The sequence below is a fragment of the Terrapene carolina genome, unplaced genomic scaffold (assembly GCF_002925995.2).
Source record: "Terrapene carolina triunguis isolate 2854851 unplaced genomic scaffold, T_m_triunguis-2.0 Scaffold22, whole genome shotgun sequence".
Taxonomy (NCBI): domain Eukaryota; kingdom Metazoa; phylum Chordata; order Testudines; family Emydidae; genus Terrapene; species Terrapene triunguis.
In genome coordinates this window covers 15,743,361-15,763,580 of record NW_020664373.1, presented here as the reverse complement: position 1 = coordinate 15,763,580, position 20,220 = coordinate 15,743,361, and the positions used below count along the sequence as shown (strand labels likewise).

Sequence of the window (20,220 nt, the reverse complement as noted above, 5' to 3'; positions counted from 1 at the left end):
TAAAGTACAATTTCCCTGCCTACACAGTATGATAGCAGAGCATTATGCACTCAACATATGAACTCTTGACTAGATGGAATGGGATAAACTCAAGCTCATATGCTTAGCCTCCTTTTAGGAGGCCCTAGAAGACCAATTGTGTCAACTCTTTCTGCTACTGGTAGTCTCTGCACAGTGAATACCTGTATTTTGAGAAAGCAACTACAGTTGGTAGCCACTATAAATCAGCCAAACGCATGGAAATAACAAAATTAATGGAATTTTATTGACAACTTGAAGTTGCATGTGACTTGTGTAGCTCAGTAGAAGCAAGTTTCAGTTTAGTTTATCAAAATACTTCAGTTTTCCAGCTGGATCTGGGATTATCTGTGTGAGAAAGAAAGTGAAAGTGTTGGTCTAAAAACAAAAGGAACAAATATTATCTACCTCATATTCTGGCATTAATGGTCACACACTACATTTAGAAATTACCTTTCACCCGTTCAGATCTAAGGTTACTGCTTATCTCTAATGAACACTAAACAGTGAAGGGCAGTAGGGGTGATGGAGGAGGAAGTGGAGTTCAAGAAAGAAACAGAATCTGCCTTGTTGAAAGAATGTACTCCAGTCTGATTTTCCCCATAAGTGAACTTGGAATTATTTCCATAAATTAACATCTGTACTCAAGTGCCTCAGAGTTTACTTACAGCTCTTGTCTTGGCCACCACGCTCTCATGGCATCTTCAGGTTTGATCTAATTAAATCAAACACATTTAGAAGGCATGGCTACAGATGTTAATGTATTCTGAAGAGTGTTTTGCAGAACTATTCTGCTGTTTAAGTGCACTACAGCTTTTGCACAGAAAGTAAAGAGAACATCTTACTTGTATTTACGTCAGTGCTATACATTTTTTGCGGCCTGATATTGTCAGCAATGAGTCAGTTGTCAGCCACAGGTGTACAGAAACAGCAGATGCTATAAAGTAGTAATCTATTACTGCTATCAACTGGTCTCCCTTTTATTAAGTGTATTCATAGGCTTGACCCTTCTAAGAATGGGAAATCGCTCACTTGTCAGCTGCTAATGGACAGATCATTCAGTTTAGCCAAGGTAGTGGAATGCATGATTTCCAATGCCATACATATGCCATCCTATAACCCACTTGCACCATAAAAATCTAAAGATTTTTTCCCCACTAAGACAAATCTCAACTAGCCCATGAATATAATTCCCAGCATCTGCTTGTTTCGCACTATAATGCAGGGGTCTGCTGCTCTGCAGCAAAGCTAGCCACTTAAATGTTGCCAGTTGCAACTTTTACTAAAAAGCAACAGAGTCCTGTGGCACCTTTAAGACTAACAGATGTATTGGAGCATAAGCTTTCACGGGTGAATACCCACTTCATCAGACGCATGAACTTTTGACGTCAGAAGTCAAACTTTTACTAGAGGCTATACAGACACTCTGGCTCTCTGCATGCATTGTTTGAGATCTTGTATGTAGATACAATTTAGGGACTGTCTTTTAATGTGTGTCAGTACAGTGACTAGCACAATGGGACCTTGATCTTGGCTGGAAACTCCAGAAGCTACTAGAATACTAGAATTAATAGTTTATTAATAATGCTGTATCAGTTTATATCACTAGCATCCTATTGACGTTCTGAAAATGTTATTGTTTATAAATAAGCCCATTGTCTATATGAATGAACACATTTCATGGCCCTGCCAAAATGTGGTATTTGATGCTGTCATGTATTACCAACTCAAGGAAAGGTGCAGAGACCACTTCAATTTTTTGCTGCTACTGAAACCTTATAGAATTTCTTTCAAGGCACCTTTTATTTATTTTCATTTTAATTTTTTTTACATAATGCTGTTTGTGCCAACAGCTGAAACAAGCAGCAGAAGAAAAAAGGGTAGCTTCCAATAAATGCCAATGATGTAATATTGTAGCTGGCAGCCTTCCGTAACCCAGTTTCTTAGGGCATGTCTACATGTACACCGTTGTAGTGGCGCTGCTGGTACCAGCACGTCTGGTGAAGATGCTCTATGCCGACGGGAAAGAGCTCTCCCATCGGAATAATAAAACCACCCCGTGAACGGCATAACCTCTCCCGCCGACGAAGTGCTGTGCAGACGAGTGCTTATGTCGCTCAGGGGGATGGCTGATTCACACCCGAGTGATGTATGTTATGCCAACATAAGATGTGTGTGTAGACATAGCCTTAGAAAAATATTTTCGTTGTTCCATTGGGGCCTGATTCAACACCCACTGAATTCAGTTGCTTCAGTGGGCACTGAACTGGGCCCTTGCTCTTTGGCTCATAATCATGTTAGTGTGAAGAAACAAAAGAAGAGATACTGTGCTGCAAAATGCATTCCATTTTACAATTCTAACAGTGGTAGTGTGCTTTGCCAGATTGTGGGCAATTAATCAATGGCCTGAGAAGTGAGATTATTTATACTGAGGAACTGCTTAGGAACCCCAATCAAGGATCAAGTCTCCATTATGCTAGGCACTGTACAGATAAGACAGAGAAGATAGCCCCTTCCTCAGAGAGCTTCCAACTCTCTTTTGACCTGCGTTGCAGGATAGGAAGGAAATTCTCCCTCAAGTTAACTCTCTGGTGCTTGAGGTTTTGATCATACATTGGAAAGTTGAGGGAGAAGGAAACTCCTGATGTGAAGAGATTAATTTATTTCCTGCATGAAAAATGCAATACTGCAAACATGATATACTGTAATAAATCAGTCAATAAAATTCCAATGATAACAGATTAAGAATTTATAAAAATATCACAATGCACAGGGCCTGATATTGTGCTTCCATTCAAGTTAATGAGAATTTTGCTTTTGCCTTCAATGGAGATAGGATTGGGTCCCTAATTTTATTTAATCATGCAAAATAATTAATGTATGAGGAATATAAATACGGACTTACTGTCTCACTGCCAGGTTTCCAACCAGCAGGGCAAACTGAAAAAAAAAAAGCAAAAATGGAAGTTGACCTTGTAGAAAAGAAATTATTTTTCTAATTTACTTGGTTTTCTAACCATTCTCATAAAAAACTAATCTTTGAATTTTAAGTAATATAGCAAGAAGGTGCCACATGTAAATATCTGCAAATATGCAACATGCTTATTCATCAGACAGTATCCCTAAAACATTCATATTGATACTATTTTCAGGGCAGATTGGATTGTTCCATTCACCAAAAATGGGAAATCCCTGCTTGATTGGGTATATGTTGGTTCTGATTTTCAGTTTTCAGTCTATTAGTCAATTTACTGGCAAAGTAATAGTACCTCCCGTTCTGAAGATGAATCCCCATTCCACGAGGGCATATGGTGCCAAGATAAGAGCAGCAATTCCATCAGGTGGAAATGGAGACAGGTATAACTTTTTTTTTTAAAACTAATGCCAGGAGGCAAGTATTACAGTAACAATGAAGAAAAATTAAAGTTCTCTCTCTAGAATGTGACTGTTTTGTTTGATATCCTGTTTAGGATGTAAAAGGATTAGGATGATAAAAATAAATATTTGCCATTCTTGCAATTGCTCAGTTGTTCATGTACAACCTAGATGAGACCATGGAGCTGACCCTGCAACTGCATATGGGTGGGCAGACCTTGTGCCCAGGCAGAGTTTCATTGGCTTCGATGAGGCTTTGCAAAGGCTCAAGGATCTGCCTGCACAGCTGGGATTACACAACTGGAGCACAGGCATTTTATCACCTGCAGACAGTGGTGCCAGCTGAAATGTGGTGAACATAATAAAAACCTTGGAGGATTCTTCTTCCTAGCCTTTGCACTGAGTCCAATGAAATAGATATGCATTGCCACAGAAATCCAGCAAAACCCAACAGGATTCCACGTGCTTCACAGGGAGAATCCAGTACTGCGTAAGGTGAGACACAGCTTTATTTGAAGCTGAACAAAAAGGACTTTATCTCCTTAATCAAAACGCTCTTTGCCTTTAAGTATCTTTTCAATTCTGAATTGCAAAATAGAGCTGTTTATACAGATAATGTTACATTACATGTTAACATGTTTCAAACTGCACTACATTAAAGCACGCTAGGGAACCTGGCGCGCGCACCATCAGGATCTATGCAGACCAGTTGGTGTGCCACACATTAGTGTGCTTCAGAAAGCACACCCCTATAGTGTGCATCACCGCACTGTGTAGACAACCTTAGAATAAATTGAAGCTGTGTCACTTTCCATAGGTTTGCTTTTAAACACCAACACTTTAAATTGAGAGCAGGAAGATTAGTCAGCTGAACATATACATGTGTTAATAATTAAAACTGAACAGCTTATTATGGGCCAAATCCTAAACTGGTGTAACTTGGCACAGCCCCCTGAAGTCCAGGTAAAAAGCTGAAGTCAATGGAGCTATGCCAGTTTACACCATCTAAGAATCATTTACTTTAAGAGAAGAGATAGGAATTTACAGTCTCCATTACATTGGGCACCAAACCCAACCTCATTTTGGGAGATGCTTTTCACTGACTCAAAGTACTGTATCTATTTTGTCTTGGGACACCAGCCTCTGCTCTCCCTCCCCCCCACAAAAACCCCAAACATTAAGATTACACTGGCAGTGCCTCTTGGATCAATTACAGGTTGTCTAAATTTATTAAAATACTGAGCCTGATTCTTCGCTGCCACATACCTTGCGCAGTCATTTATGCTTATGAGGAGTGGAAAATGGGTGTAAATGCTACTGTTTTGATTTGGTAGTATTACAACCACTTTGCATTCACTTGGGACACTACACTAGGTGCAAGGCAGGGGAGAATCAGGTCCACTGAATCTTGAATGAGGGGAACAGAAAACTTTGCTCAGTAACAACCATGAAGCTATCAAACGTTGCAGTGTGCCTTGCTTCCTAATAGCTAAAAATATACTTTCCAACTAAGTAAGACCTCAGTATAATTCCCATTGCCAAAATATTGAAAACAGGCACCTTCTCCATGTTTGTCAGTGTACTGGAATGCTTGTACTAGACGAAGTGTTTCATCCACTGATCTGCCGACGGGAAGGTCATTCATTGTTATCTGTCGAAGGACCCTCTTATCATCAATAATGAAAAGGCCTCTGCAAAAACATGGAATTTTTCTTTTAGATATAAACCTAATGATATCGATCTCTATTACGCACATTGTGGTGTCCAGATATTGCAGCAAACCTACACTAGATCAGCAGTGGCTGGATCTCTCCAAGCACTACACAATCAAGTTAAGTACAGGTTCTGTGTTAACTTTTAATTTCCTTTGTAACTCCCTTCACATTTCTTTCTCATTCATAATGCACCCAGAATACGAAGGATCTAACCTCCCCCACCTCTGGAGTCCTTCAATACCAGCCTCATTTAGAGGAGGTGCTTTTCATTGACACAAAGAACTCCATCTCTCACTGAAAGTGCCCTCAGATCTTGCTGTGACCTAGGCAAGGTTAAGTCAGAATTAAGAAAGCAGTAAGAACATAAGAATGGCCATACTGGGACAGATGGGGTCCATCTAGCCCAGTAGCCTGTCTTCCAACAGCAGCCAATGCCAAGTGCTTCAGAAAGAATGAACAGAACAGGCACTCATTGAGGGATCCATCCTATTGTCCACTCCTAGCTTGTGGCAATCAGAGCACTGGGTTGCATCCCTGAGCATCTTGGCTAATCTCCATGAACTTTTCTAGTTTTTTTTTTTTTTTTAACCCAGTTATAGTTTTGGTCTTTACAACATCCACCGGCAATGAGTTCCACAAGTTGACTGTGCGTTGTATGAAGAAGTACTTCCTTTTGTTTGTTTTAAACCGGCTGCCTATTAATTTCATTGGTTGACCGCTGGTTCTTGTATTATGAGAAGGAGTAAATAACACTTCCTTATTCACTTTCTCCACACCAGTCACGATTTTAGACCTCCATCATATCCCCTCTTAGTTGTCTCTTTTCCACGCTGAAAAGTTCCAGATTTTTTAATATCTCCTCATGTGGAAGCTGTTCCATACCCCTCATAATTTTGGTTGACCTTTTCCAATTCCAATATATCTCTTTTGAGATGGGGTGACTAGAACTGTATGCAATATTCAAGGTGTGGGTGTACCCTGGATTTATATAGTAGCATAATATTTTCTGTCATCTTATCTATCCCTTTCCTAATGGTTCCGAACACTGTTGGCTATTTTTGACTGCTGCTGCACATTGAGTGTATGTTTTCAGAGAACTATTTACAATAACTCCAACATCTCTTTCTTGAGTGGTAACAGCTAATTTAGACCCCATCATTTTGTATGTATAGTTGGGATTATGCTTTCCAATGTGCATTACTGTGAACTTACCAACACTGAAATTCATCTGCCATTTTGTTGCCCTGTTTTGTGAGATCCCTTTAAAACTCTTCGCAGTCTGTTTTTTGGGCTTAACTATCTTGAGTAGTTTTGAATTGTCTGCAAATTCTGCCACCTCACCGTTTACCTCTTTTCCCAGATCATTTATGAATATGTTGAACAACACAGTACATATCCCTGGGGGACCCCACTATTTACCTCTCTCTCCATTCTGAAAACTGACCATTTATTCCTACTCTTTGTTTTTTTTTGGTCTTTTAACCATGAGATGACCTCCTTCCCTCTTATCCCATAACTGCTTACTTTGTTTAAGAGCCTTTGAGGGATCTTGTTAAAAGCTTTCTGAAAGTTCAAGTACATAAGGTTGCATCTTTCTTTAGTGATATGATGACGCTTAAGAATTTTTTTATATGCACTTTGAGATTTTAGACTTCATATGAAAGTCTTGAACACTATTTACCCTTATCTATACTGCTTGATAAGTAGATCACTGATATTATAAAATGCTGAACTGTATAAATGAGAACCTAAGAGCCTTTAGAATCTATGTGGTAGAAGCTAGTTGCACAGTCCTTAGTAAAAAAAATTACAATGATAAACCAGAAGCACTTGTTACACTTAAAATATCTAGACCTGGTGAGATAATGCTCGCTCAGGGTTGACAGCATGATATTATAGGAATGTACAGACTCAGTCCATCTAGTCCAGTTTCCTCTCTCTGACAATGGTCAGAAGCAGAGGCTTCGGGGGGGAGGGGGTTGTCTCACAGTAGGCAGATGTGGGATAATTTGCCCCCTACATTAATTCCTATAATATTTAAAGACTGATTTTAAATCCTGACTCATCAGGTACAGTATCCCTTCAAATTTTTTAGTACTAACTATAACAATGCTGGATATTCTTGACATTCATAGAAGTATCTAATCCCGTTTTAAATGTTGCAAATGACTTCCTCTGGCAATGAGTTCCAGCGAGGTGTGGTGTGAAAAAGTATTGCCTTATGTCAATTTTTGAATTTGCTACCTTCTCATTTCACTGAATGTTCCCTTGGTCTTTTTATGAGGCAAGGAGAAAGTTCCTGACCTACCCTCTCTTTACCATTAATTATTTTATATACTTTGAATGTATCCCCTCTTATTCTTCTCCTATCTGAAGAAAATAATGCCAATGTTTCAGTCTCTCTTCAAAGCAGATGTTTCCTGTGCTGTTGCTCATTCCTATCTCCCCTCGCTGAAGTCCCTCTAATTCAGCAATTTCCTCTTTGAGATGGGGTGATCAGTTCTGCACACAGTACTCCAGCTGAGACGGCACCATTTATTTATATAATGGCATATTATCCTCCTTCCTATTCCTTATGCATCCTAATATCTTGTTTACTTTTTTGAATGCAGTTATACACTGAACAGAGGTCACAATGATGCCCAGGGCTCTGTCCTGAGCTGTTACAGTTGATTTAGAACCTTGGTAAGGTGTATGAATAGTTACTTAGCATTTATTGACACTGAATTTCATTTGCCATTGTGTTGGCCATTCACCTAGCTTGGTTAGGACTCTCAATCTCCTCACATCCTTCTCTGCTTTTGACAAACCTAAGTAACTATCATTTGAAAATTCTGCTACCTTTACAGAGCATTAAAAAACAGTGGACCAAATATAAAACCTTGAAGAACCCCACAGCTAATCTTTTGCTATAATGAAAATTGGCTATTTAATCCTAGTTTCTGCAGCTATAGTAAGAGCATTTCAAAGTTACTTTCAAAATGTGAACATAAGTCCACTTAAGTTTCACTTTCTTGTACGCCAGGGGTTGGCAACCTTCGGCAGGTGGACCATCAGGGTAATCCGCTGGTGGGCCATGAGACATTTTGTGTACTTTGACTGTCCGCAGACACGGCCCCCCGGAGCTGCCAGTGGCTGTGGTTTGCCATTCCCAGGCAGTGGGAGCTGCGGGAAGCGGCAGCCAGCACATCCCTGTTCTACGCATTAGCTAATCAGACAAATATTTAAGTGGCACCTTGCTCCTTCCAAGTCCACCTTCTTTACCTATTTACTGCAGCAAAGATGCAATTCTGAATTTGCAACATTGTCCAGACAGGAGAGCTAATGTCACAAAACACAACGTTTTCACTACAGGATCAGGTAACTGCAGTGTAAGGGACACCGATCTGTTTCAAGCATGAGTATCTGTAGTATTAACAAAGAATACTGAAAATGAATGGGCAAGAAATACTACGTATCAAACAATGCCACAACTACCACTAGACAAGATTTACACCTGTGGTCAGCAGCAAGATGGTCAATACAAAACATCTGACAGACAGTTCTTTGCCAGATCTTGAGTTCATGGTTCAGTTACTCCTAATAAAACACTGTAAGTAATGGAGGAAAAGGCCAGAACTGGGAATTCAGATTCTGGCAGGATAAAGCTTTTCAGTTCACCTTTAAATCTCTGAGTTTTGCATGCACAATAGATCATTGTGAGTTAATTTCTGATTTTTTTTTTTTTAAATTAAGAAACATTTCCTTGTGGACTAAGAGCTTTAATATACAATTTCAGCTAAGTTATCAACAGTCGGTGGAAAAATTGCCTGTATTTATCCATGTAAATAGACCCAGTATATGTTCAGATATTAACTACTGTGATGAACATAGTATATAATTAAATAGTATGAGAGAAGTGCCAATACCGAGTGCCCCTTTAAATGGAACTGGTAGAATGCACTGCTATAACAAGACAGAATGCACCATAATGGTTTGTAGTACCTAAGTGTGTGCCCTTGGTCCTCTAGATATACTCCATAATCCTTTGAAATCTGGTGGGTCAAATCTGAAAGAAGTGGGATCTTCATTGGTCCAAGTCCTCCTTGTTTTCGTGGAGTATTAATCCTTTGACAAACAAAAGAGATGCACATTTATTCTTCAGAGAGATTTTTATTCCACATACAAGTAACTCTTGCATGCAGCTTTTTTGCAGAAGGAATAGCTATATTTCTGTTTTTCTTTTTCCTACTTGTTTGCTCCAACCTGCTTCCTACACTCCTTCAATGTGTCCATTTATAGTTGCCTTAATCTCCTCTTCATGCCTCCTTCCATGCTTAATTTACACTTGAAACACCCTCCTTCTCTCTCTGTGGCCAAACTACCAGGGTGGATTTGATTTAAGTCATGATTTAAATCAAATTGATTTAAATCAATCACTAGTCAGGAAGACTCGATTTAATCATGGTTTTCTACATAAAAGTGCATTCTTGTTAGTTGTTATAACCTTAATATATATTCTTCACAACTCAGCGATAAATGTAGGTTTGTTTTAGAAGGTTTACACTATACATTTTTAAATAGTGATTTATTTTGAAAACTTTTCAGATTAGTTTTACAACTATATCAGAAAATGAATGATTGTTTGGTTATTTCATTTACCAAAGGTAATTGAAGCAGATATTTTTGAAGTCCTTGAGAGGTGAACTATCATTAATATTTGGAAGACTTTCTTGCCATGCTGTATTAGAAGGAGAACATCACCAGACAGATATTTAAATTGTTTTATTTAACTAAAACAACAACGTTATGTATTCTGGATTTTTTTCTTCAACAGCAAACATATAATAATTTAACAAAACAAGCATATGTCCCTTGCTTCTCACATTTATCTCCAAACTTCTTCTCCTTGTCCAGATCTATTCTGTCCCCAATAATCATCTATTCGTTGAACTTTTTGAAACTTTTCACTTTTAGAGAGAGGTAAGGGATTGACTCTGTGTACACAAATTTGCAGAGGGACAAAAGAGTTGAGGTCTGTTATTTCTCACCTCTATTATATTATTTATTTAAAAATATTTTTGCTGTTAACAAGCATGTTACCTCTGGAGATACAAATCCACAATATGAGATCTGCAAAACTAAGCATCTCTGATGGTATCGTCTAGACTGAGCACTGAGTCCCATTGGGTAGATAGAAAGATTAACCTAAATAATCTATACAGAAGCCTGTGGAACCCCATAAGATTGGGTCCCTAATCTATGAAATATTGGAACTCATTTACAAAACTTTTCTTAAAAATTGTATGAATATATTGTGTCATACTATAGAATTAGAATTTATAATCCCTATTCCATGATGAGATATCTTTGAGCTATAATAATGTATCTTAATTAAAACTATCTTTAGATGGATTTTTTTTTTTGATAAAATGCTTTTTGAGGAAAAAACCTGATTTAAATTAAAAAATTTCAGATTTTTTTTATTTTTTTAATCATTGATTTTTATCCACCCTGCAAACTACCCTGTCTTTCTTCCAAATCCCACAATTAAAAACAACAACAAAACCCAGTGAAGATTTCTTTGGTATTAATCCACCATAGAATGTTTTATCATAAAGTTGGATGAATAATTTGTAATGAACAATTTATTCTAATGGTAAAACCAAAGTCATCACTTTTACTTTGACACCTTCAACAATAAACTTTATTTTTGAATTTCTTACCATTAGTTTTATTACTTGCCACTTTTTATGCAACACAGCATCACACCTTATCATTCAATATTTACTTGACAATATTAGTGCATCAGACAGAGTATGTGAATTTGGGGAAGCAACCTATAATCTCATATGTATCCACCAATAATTTCCTATAAAAGACACATGGGTAGGCTACATACCATGCTAAGTGAGTGAACTGTGAGTCAATAGAACATGCTACCACTTCAGTGTTTATTGCTCTGAATTCTTCAATTCTGTCACTGAAGGCGATAATTTCAGTTGGACACACAAATGTGCTAAAAAATTGAAAACAAAGTAAATTCAGAATTCTCAGAATATCCAGGAGTGATTTTTCAGTTACCTTAATACATAGCTAAATTAGTTTCTACAGAGAAGCTAGATATTGTTTGCAGTATATAAAATAGATAAATTGTGAATTATCACAACTATTGTTTTTATTTACAGATGGAATCCAATATACACAACTGAAATAATTTTCACTTTACAAGTAACTGCGTTCCTAACAGCATTCATCAATACATTCACAGATGAATTATCTATCTTCAAACTATGTGCAAGTGGTTTGTGAATAATAAGATTGAAAATGCAGTCTGTGTTGATTTAGTAATATTACAACTTACAGTTTAGCTACATGTACAATTATTCACTGATTTTAAAACTGTACAGGAATAACTGGATTAAAGTATGACACACCAAATTGCAGAGAAACAGATGTCATGATTTCCTAGAAAATAGTAATGCAAGTTGTAGCTATTTTGCATTTGACCCCTTCCTGCTTCTTCTAGGCACAAAATTACACTTTAGGTCACAATTGTTCAAGCTTTGAGGCTAGGAGGAAAATAAGCCATGATTCCAATTATTTTCACTATCAGAGCAGCTAACTGTCTCTACTATTTACCCTTTCTTTGTAAAGTGCTTTGAGTTCTACTGATGAAAAGTGCTACATGAGTATTACTAGTTTACTGTATGTTTTGTTCCTCATTTCAAGAAAACAAGGGGCCTGATTCTCCTCTTATTACACTGGTATAAATCAGGAGTAACTCCATTGACTGCAGTGGAGTTACAATAGTGTAATGAAAGGAAAGTCCATCCAATAATTTAAGTTAAATGTATCCCATAACATCCTTAAAAGTCTGTAAGAGGAAATCAGTCTCCCTAAAAATGTCTTCCAGGGAGTATGAAGTGAAGTGATAAGAGATAGTGTTACTCTTTCCTGTATGCATTTTCCATTTGCAGCAATGAGTTGTATGGTAGCAAGGAATGTAAACATTCCCCAGTAAGATGCTATAGAATTACAAAATGTCAAGTGCAGTTGCAATCAACATCTTAATGTTCCCTGACTCTAATCAACACACTTCCAAAATTTGGGAAGGTGGTGGAGGGGGGAGGGAAGGAGGGGAGTATATACCTTGGTATGTCTGCATCAGTTTTACTTACAAGTCAAGAGGGTAGAAGAAGAAGACAAGATATTTTCCTTGATAATCTGTTAATTTCAGCTCTTTAAACTCTCCATTGATTACTGCTGTTCCTTCCCAATAAGGTGCTGGCTTGGAAACTAGAAACATAAAATATAGATCCAAATTGAAGTATAAGAATAAAGTGAAGCATGTGTACATAAATGAGGCTGTTCAGCAGGTAACATATGTCCAAGGACAGTTTTCCTCTCTGGATGGATGTCTGTTTCCTTACAGTAAAACACACTTTGTAGGACGCATGACTTTCATAATCAAACTTTATTAATTTCAACCTTCCACAGGAGGAAAGCACACCACACGTTGGGGTCATGCTGTGTTTAAAAAAAAAAAAAAAAATGTACATATCAAGATGCATACATAACTCAATAGATTTGTGTTCACAAATTTCTGAACCATTTGAAATATTGCCAAGGATAAGGCTGCATGAGAGAAAATGCTGCACACACTTACCATGACCCCCTTAACACATTACAAGATTACTACTGGCTGATGACAGCTCATAAATTAGGATGTTGATTTGCACTGAATGATGTATGGCTACTGAGTTATAGATTTCAGTAAATTATATTTTGCTATAAATAACTTATGTGCCATGAATAAAGAGTAGTTCAATTTCACATTATATTTACTCCTTAGCAAAACTGGTTTTCTAAAATTTAATTCTGCAGGAAATACATGACAGAAGATGTGTTCAAGGCACAAATGCTTAAAATATGTAGGTTGTCTGTTACTGCAACCCATCTATAAACTAACTCAGTGGTTATTCCACAAAAATATTCAGACTACGCAGCAGAAAAAGATTAAGGATATGTCTACACAAGCACTTTTGTCAGTATAACTTATGTTGCTCATGGGTGTGAAAAAACACCCCTCTGAGCGACATCAGTTACTGACAGAAGCGTCAGTATGGACAGCACTATGTCGGGAGAGACACACTCCTGATGACATAGTTACCACCACTCATTTGAGGTGGTTTAGTTATGTTGATGGAAGAGCTCTCTCCCATCAGCATAGAGCAGCTACACAAGAGATCTTACAGCAGCACAGCTGCATTGGTACAGCTGTGCTGGTGTAAACTTGATAGTCTAGACAGGGCCTAAAACAACATTAGTGAAACTGCACTATAGACATGCTTACAGGAGGTATAACAGGTGTCAAGTATCAGAGGGGTAGCCATGTTAGTCTGGATCTGTAAAAAGCAACAGAGAGTCCTGTGGCACCTTTAAGACTAACAGAAGTATTGGCGCATAAGCTTTCGTGAGTGAATAGCCACTTCGTCAGACGCAGTGGGTATTCACTCACGAAAGCTTATGCTCCAATACTTCTGTCAGTCTTAAAGGTGCCACAAGACTCTCTGTTGCTTTTTAGGAGGTATAACACACTACTCTACCACAGACTAATCCAGAGTGCTGGAGATTTTCAAATTGTAAGTACAGTGAAGTAGCATTTCTCAATATCAAAGCACATAACACTGAGCATTCCATGCCTGAGGGCAGTGTGTTGGTGATCCAGTATCAAACTGAAGGGATTTAAACATGACTGAAATGTCAAGCATATATTGTTGGGTAAGTTACTATACTGCTCAAAGCAATGTTTGGAATTGATTTAAAGGAGAATGATAGCATGCTGATTAATATTAGACAATTATTGTCAACAGCACAGTATCTGTTATAAGTAGGCTTATATGCAGTGTTGTAGCCGTGTTGTGGTCCCAGGATATTAAGAGAGACAAAGTGGGTGAGGTAATATCTTTTATTGGACAAACGTCTGTTGGTGAGGGAGACAAGCTTTAGAGCTTACACAGAGCTCTTCTTCAGGTCTGGGAAACTAACTCAGGGCAGGTCTACACTACAAATTTACATTAGTCCAGCTGCACCAATGCTGCACATCTGGGAAAGATGCTCTAAGAGGATGGGAGAGAGCCCTCCTGCTGACATAATGCTTTCTACATGGCAGTGGTGGGCAACCTGCGGCCTGTCAAGGTAATCCACTGGTGGGCCACCAGTTTACATTTGCACAGATGCCCGCAGCTCCCAGTGGATGCCAGCATGTCCCTGCGGCTTGCGCCGCTTCCCACAGCTCCCATTGGCCGGGAACGGCGAACCGCGGACACCGGGAGCTGCGGGCAGCCCCAAAAGTAAACAAACTATCTGGGGCCCGCCAGTGGATTACCCTGACGGGCCGCAGGTTACCCACCACTGCTACATGGGGTTAAGGTCAGTATAACAACATTGCTCACGGGTGTGAAGAATCTTTCACACCCCAAGCGATGTAGTTATATTGAAGTAAGTATGTTGTGTAGACCAAGCCTCCGAGTGTCACTGCTAAATACAAGGTGGAACAGATTGAAATGTGTGTTGACTACTTATGCTAAACAAGGGACCACTCAAGATGAAATGGCCTGTTAACACCCCTCCAGTCATAGCGAGGAAAAGGGGGGAGAGGGAGAGAATGTTGTAATGAGCAATAAATTCAGTGTCTATATTCAGTCCATGAATTTTAGGCATGTCTACACTACAAACTTAAGTTGACCTATATTAGGTCGACTTACAGCCACCACAATAATTACTGCAGTGGTTCATGTCCACACAACCCTCCTTCTGTTGGTGGCGCACGCATGTCCTCACCAGGAGCGCTTCCACCAACTTAAGAGGGGTAATGAGGGGAGCTGAGAGCCTGGGCTTCCAGCTCTGCATGCAACTGCCCACCGGGGCCCAGCTGCCCCCTCGGCAGCCTGGTGGAAGAGGATGACCGGGCTCTAGCTGGAGCTCCCCACCCACCCAGGGTGACAGCCCGAGCTGTGTGCTGGGCTTTCTTGTTAATTTCACAGCGCTAGCAAGGAGTCGTGAAATTGACAAGAATGGCAGCCAACAGCCAATGTAAGTAACCTGCAATGTCTAGAGGGACACTGCGTCACCCTAACTACACCAACATAAGCCCTACGCCTCTAATGGAAATGGAGTTATGTCAGTGTAGTAGAGCACTTACATCGGTGGGAGCAAGGTTGTAGCGTAGACACTGATGTAATTAGGTCGATGTAAGCTGCTTTACCTCGACCTAACTCTGCAGTGTAGACCAGGCCTGTGTGTCTGGCAAAGTTATGAATTTAAGGTCCCAGGCTCGTCTTTTGAAATGTTGTGCAGTTTTCCTTTGAGGATGAGGACTGCTAGAGAGATCGCTGACCTATCAGTCCTCATCCACAAAGGAAAACTGATGAGACTGGGACCTTAAATTCATAACTTTGCTAGATATGGACTGAATACAGACCCTGGATGTATAGCTCATTACAATAATCTATAAGGACTTACAACCCCCCTAGCTGCTTTCTCCCTGTCCCCATTTCCTCTCTCTGATTGGAGAGGTGTTAACGGGCCACTTCACCTCCAGTGGTCCCTTGAAATGTGTGTTTAGCAGAAGTAGTTAACAATCTGTTCCACCTTGTCCTCAATGATACGGAGTTAGTTTCCCAGACTTGAAGAGCTCTGTGCAAGCATAAAAGCATGTCTCTCTCACCAACAGAAGTTGGTCCAATAAAAGATATTACCTCATCCACCTTGTTTTGCTAATAAGTAGGCGTGGCAGAGTTTGATTTTTATTTTTTTATAATTTTGATATCTGCTTAAGCATATTTTTAGTTTTTTTTATTGATTTTAATCTTTCACAGTTACAGGAAATTATGGGTGAGGGTGTCACACAACTATTTGACAGAAGATGTTGACATTCAAAAAGTTAAAGCTTTTGTCAACATCACATCAAAATATACTAAGTTAATATCCTTAAATCAAACTCTAAGTTCTCAAGCAGCATTTTTCTTACTCTGCCTATTTGTAAATTTTGATTATTATTGATGGAAATTTTTGTCAGTTTGTGTGTATGGTGAAATTGACTTTTACCAACATTTACCAATTAAAAATCAAATCCTTACTAGCCTAGTTATAAGATACCTACATTAGTACATGAATAATGGCATTAAAAACTTGCACTGTCTTTTTATTTTTATTAGCACAGCCCACAAATTTTGGTACACATACCAGTCTTTCTCTAGAAACTTATACTGTACACATTTTTATAAATTACCCATACACACTAACCCTCACAAGATGTTTCATTTGACAAGTCTAGTTTATTTTATTTATGGTAGCACTTTGCTGCCAGTGTTTTGTAAAATTCTTCACTATGAAACTTGAGATTTCTCAGTAATATTCTTCTACTAAATCTCTGGAGATAAGAGGGAAGACACTATCTATTTCCAAGTGTGGGTAAGCTCTATGTTTCTATTTAGAGCTGGTTGGGAATTTTCTGACAAAACATTTTTGGTCAAAATGCTGATTGTGGAAAACAAAACTATCTGTGAGAAAAGGTTGGTTTCAATGAATCTCCTGATTCAAATTTTTTCTGAAAACTTTGAAATTTTTGATGCTTCTGAAAAGAAATTTCAGTTTGAAATGACTATATGAAATTTTTGTTAACTTATTCCAAAAGTTAAAGGTTGAAATCTAAACACAATGTTTTGATCAAATTAAAAAAAAATTTGATTACCTATTTGTGAACATTTGAGATTAACATTTTATTCAGATTTAGCATGGGAAAAATGGCAATCTCAAACTTTTGTGAAACAGAAAAACATTTCCTGCCTAGTGTTCTACTGTAGATTAATGTAACTGGGAATCTCACTTGACTACAAAATTGTTGAAAATTTCTAAGAATGGGTGACCATTTTAAACAGGTGTCAGAAAATCCCTTAACTATAATTCAATTAAAATGATCTGCCCCTGAATCTCCAATGTAATAAATTCACATGAGAGCTCTCTGAACATAGCTAACAAACAAACAAAAAAATCAGAATCACAAACAAGACTAGGTCAAGTCTAATTTCAGGAGACTTTTGCTGCAGCTAACCTTTTGGTCATATCCTACCATTCTTTTGTACACAGAACACTTACAGAAGCCAGAGTAGTGCATGTAGCTCACCAGTCACAGTGTGACCCTTTAGTTCATAAAATATTTTAAATCTTAATGAGAACCCCAAAGTATTCTGTATATTATTTACATTACTTTTCTTCCCTCATTCTTTAATACTGCCCCTTCAATGAAAACAGCACCTTTGTTAAAGAGTTCATCTGTTATTCTGCTGCTGATTCCCTTCCCAAGCTCTCCACTGTAGTACAAATGACAACCATGACAAATGATTGTTACCACAAACTGAAGAGACTTTCATTGGGGAATGAGGGGGAGAAATGCAAGAACAGATGAAGATTTTTCATGTTAATATTCAAAATAATCTAGTAACACACTATACAAAGTTCAAAATTGAATCTTGAAAAACAGTGTGTCTGACCCAGTTTAAAATCCTATTAAATTTGTTCTGCAGAGGCCCTCCATTAGGCAGAAATCTGTCTATGTTCATCCATCCTACTGCTTGATAACTGAAATACCTCATCCGAACAAAGCTGAGTCTGTAACAAAATAAGTAACTGAGTAAATATACTTTTCTATTTATTCAGTGATAAACAGAAAAGTGATCTAGAGTTGCACTCCAATTATGCCATTGGCTTTGGTTGGGGTGGCTGCTGTGGAGCTCCAATGAGTTCATTTAGGCTGTGTGTGGCTATAGGAATGTAGCTGCACAAAGCAAGCTACAGAAGCAGAGGTTTAGAACTTCCATAACACAACCTGGGGTAGGCACAAATTCCAATAGTCCAGTGGTTCCCAAACTTTAACAACCTGTGAAGCCCTTTCACTAAAATGTCAAGTCCCGTGAAGCCCCCTCTTAAAAATGAATGTTTCCAGGGATTTTCTCCTTTACTTGAGTATAAATTATAAAAGCAGTGATCTTGGAAATATAAAATTTGTTTTTGTGACATGCTTATTACACACTATTTATTATTAATCATTACAGTATTTTTATGACGTTATGAAAACAGCAACACTCTTCCAAGATCTCACTTTCGTAGCTTATAACAGGCTTATTCAAAGTGATACAAGACAAAGCTCCTATGTTTCATCAAGGAGTATCAGATGTGAAACAGCATGAAGGTATTTAAGAAGCCAAATCAAAGAATTCCTCCTACACAATCATTCAGGTCTTGAGCAGTCCAGGCAAACAATGCACATTACAACAAAGCTTAAACTTGCTCTTCATAATAATTTTAAAAACAATACTAGCTGCCTATTTAATTTTAAAAACAGCAAAAAAATATCCACCTCCCTTTCCATTTCTTATAAGGAGTCTTGAAGTTTAAATCTCCTCAGTGTGATAGATATGTTTGCTCTGATCTGCTTAGCTCTTGGAAGTCCAGGGGCTCCGGGCTGCTGGCCTCGTGCTGCCCGCGGTCCCTAGGGACAGCTCTGTCCGCCATTAGGAAATTTTTTCCTGAGAACCCCCTGTAACATTTTGCGAACCCCCAGGGGTTCACAAACCCCAGTTGGGGAAACACTGCAATAGTCTAATGTGCATCACGAACAACCAAAATATCCACAAGGATTCCAACATATTGGAATCTAGGACTAAAACTGTAATTTACTCCTATTTAGAGAATCTCCCTTTATATAAAAAAAAGAGTTTAACATGGTGTATATCAACTATTTAGTTCTACAGATGGGGTTAATGAGTGGCATATTCCTCATTGCTAGTAGCTGTCCATTGGCATGGTTTCTGATTCCCTAAACAGGCTCCTTTGCTTTTGACAAACTGTATTTTGGTAGAAATGTTAACTTATAACTGTTATCTATTTACAACGAGGGGAAAAGGCAGAAACTTGGGCCATGGTACTAAATACCTCACCCTACCCTGTGAAAATCCTCAAGCAGAGTAAATTCTGATTTTCAGATTATTTAAACTCGGCAGTGAGGGAGCTGCTTAGGGCTCTGCACACTTTAAACCAATAGGCTTTGTCTGACGTGGCCTTCTCCCCTAGCAGCAGTGAACTGTGCATCTGGCTCAGGAAAGCAAACTGTGGGAGTAAAGTGAAGTGACCACAGTTTAAGACTGCAATAATTCCCCCACCCCCTCTGCACACACAGGCTGCCACTAAACCAAACAAGCTGCACTATACCAATAGCTCCAGGTTAGCCCGCTTGGGCCACTTTTATCCTCATCGCAAAAAGGGCTCCCCGGAAGGCCGCTTTGCTGAGATGCTGCGCAAGGGCCCGTCCTGGGGGGCGGGCAGACAATACCCTTTACAAGCGTTCATGAAGCTGGGTGCTGGCTGCCCTGCGATGGAGGGATCGCCGCCTCCGCTGCACAAGTGGAGGGAAACTGAGGCCGGGGGGAAGCAGCAGAGACACCCGGCCCCACAGCTGGGATCTCTGCTTCTGACGGGCCCACACGGGAACCCCACTCTCTAGATCCTTTTACTGGGGGGGGGGGCGGTGTTAGCCTGTGGCCTCAGTCAGCCTGCACCCGCGGGGCGGGGGGTAAGAGAGGACAGGGCAGGAAGGTCGGGCACTGAGCGCCACTGAATGCAGCCCTGCAGCGGGAGGGGACGGGGCTGCGGTGGGGAGACGGGAAATTGTTCAGCAACATCCCTAACCACCCCGCAGCGCCCGCGCCGCTACCTACTCTTGGCCTGGCTGAGGTGCAGGGAGTGGTCGGAGACGGGCACTCGGGCCGCCTCCCCGGGGTAGACCTGCCCCCCCGCGTAGTAATGGCACTTCTCCTCCGCGCGGGCCTGCTCCTGGGCCGCCCCGGGCCCCGCCAGCGCCAGCGCCCAGCACAGCGCCAGCCACCGCCGCGCCGCCTCCATGGCCGCCCGAGCAACTGCACGTCCCCCGGCCCGCGCCCGGGAACAGCCAGCGCCGGGGCCAACAAGGGGCGGAGCTCTGCCCACACACACACCCCGCCCCTTCACATTGTTCCCCCACTGCCCTGCGCCCTTCCACCATACACCGCCCCCCGCGACACGTACACACACT

General features: G+C 39.8%; 1 protein-coding gene across 2 annotated transcripts; it reads right to left on the bottom strand.

The window, feature by feature from the left end:
• Window positions 1–241: 241 nt before the first annotated feature.
• LOC112104467 (peroxiredoxin-4) lies at window positions 242–20,115 on the bottom strand. Of its 2 annotated transcripts, XM_024196782.3 has the most exons (8): window positions 19,868–20,115; window positions 12,269–12,386; window positions 10,990–11,106; window positions 9,093–9,215; window positions 4,954–5,084; window positions 2,924–2,958; window positions 687–733; window positions 275–366 (listed from the first exon to the last, which is right to left on the bottom strand). In XM_024196782.3, the coding sequence occupies exons 1-8, from the start codon at window positions 20,049–20,051 to the stop codon at window positions 363–365; spliced, it is 759 nt and encodes a 252-aa protein (XP_024052550.1). In that variant the 5' UTR covers window positions 20,052–20,115; the 3' UTR covers window positions 275–362. The 2 variants fall into 2 exon arrangements, with proteins under 2 accessions (XP_026504609.1, XP_024052550.1); XM_026648824.1 differs by lacking the exon at window positions 687–733 and having other exon boundaries at window positions 242–366; window positions 19,868–20,114.
• Window positions 20,116–20,220: the final 105 nt, after the last annotated feature.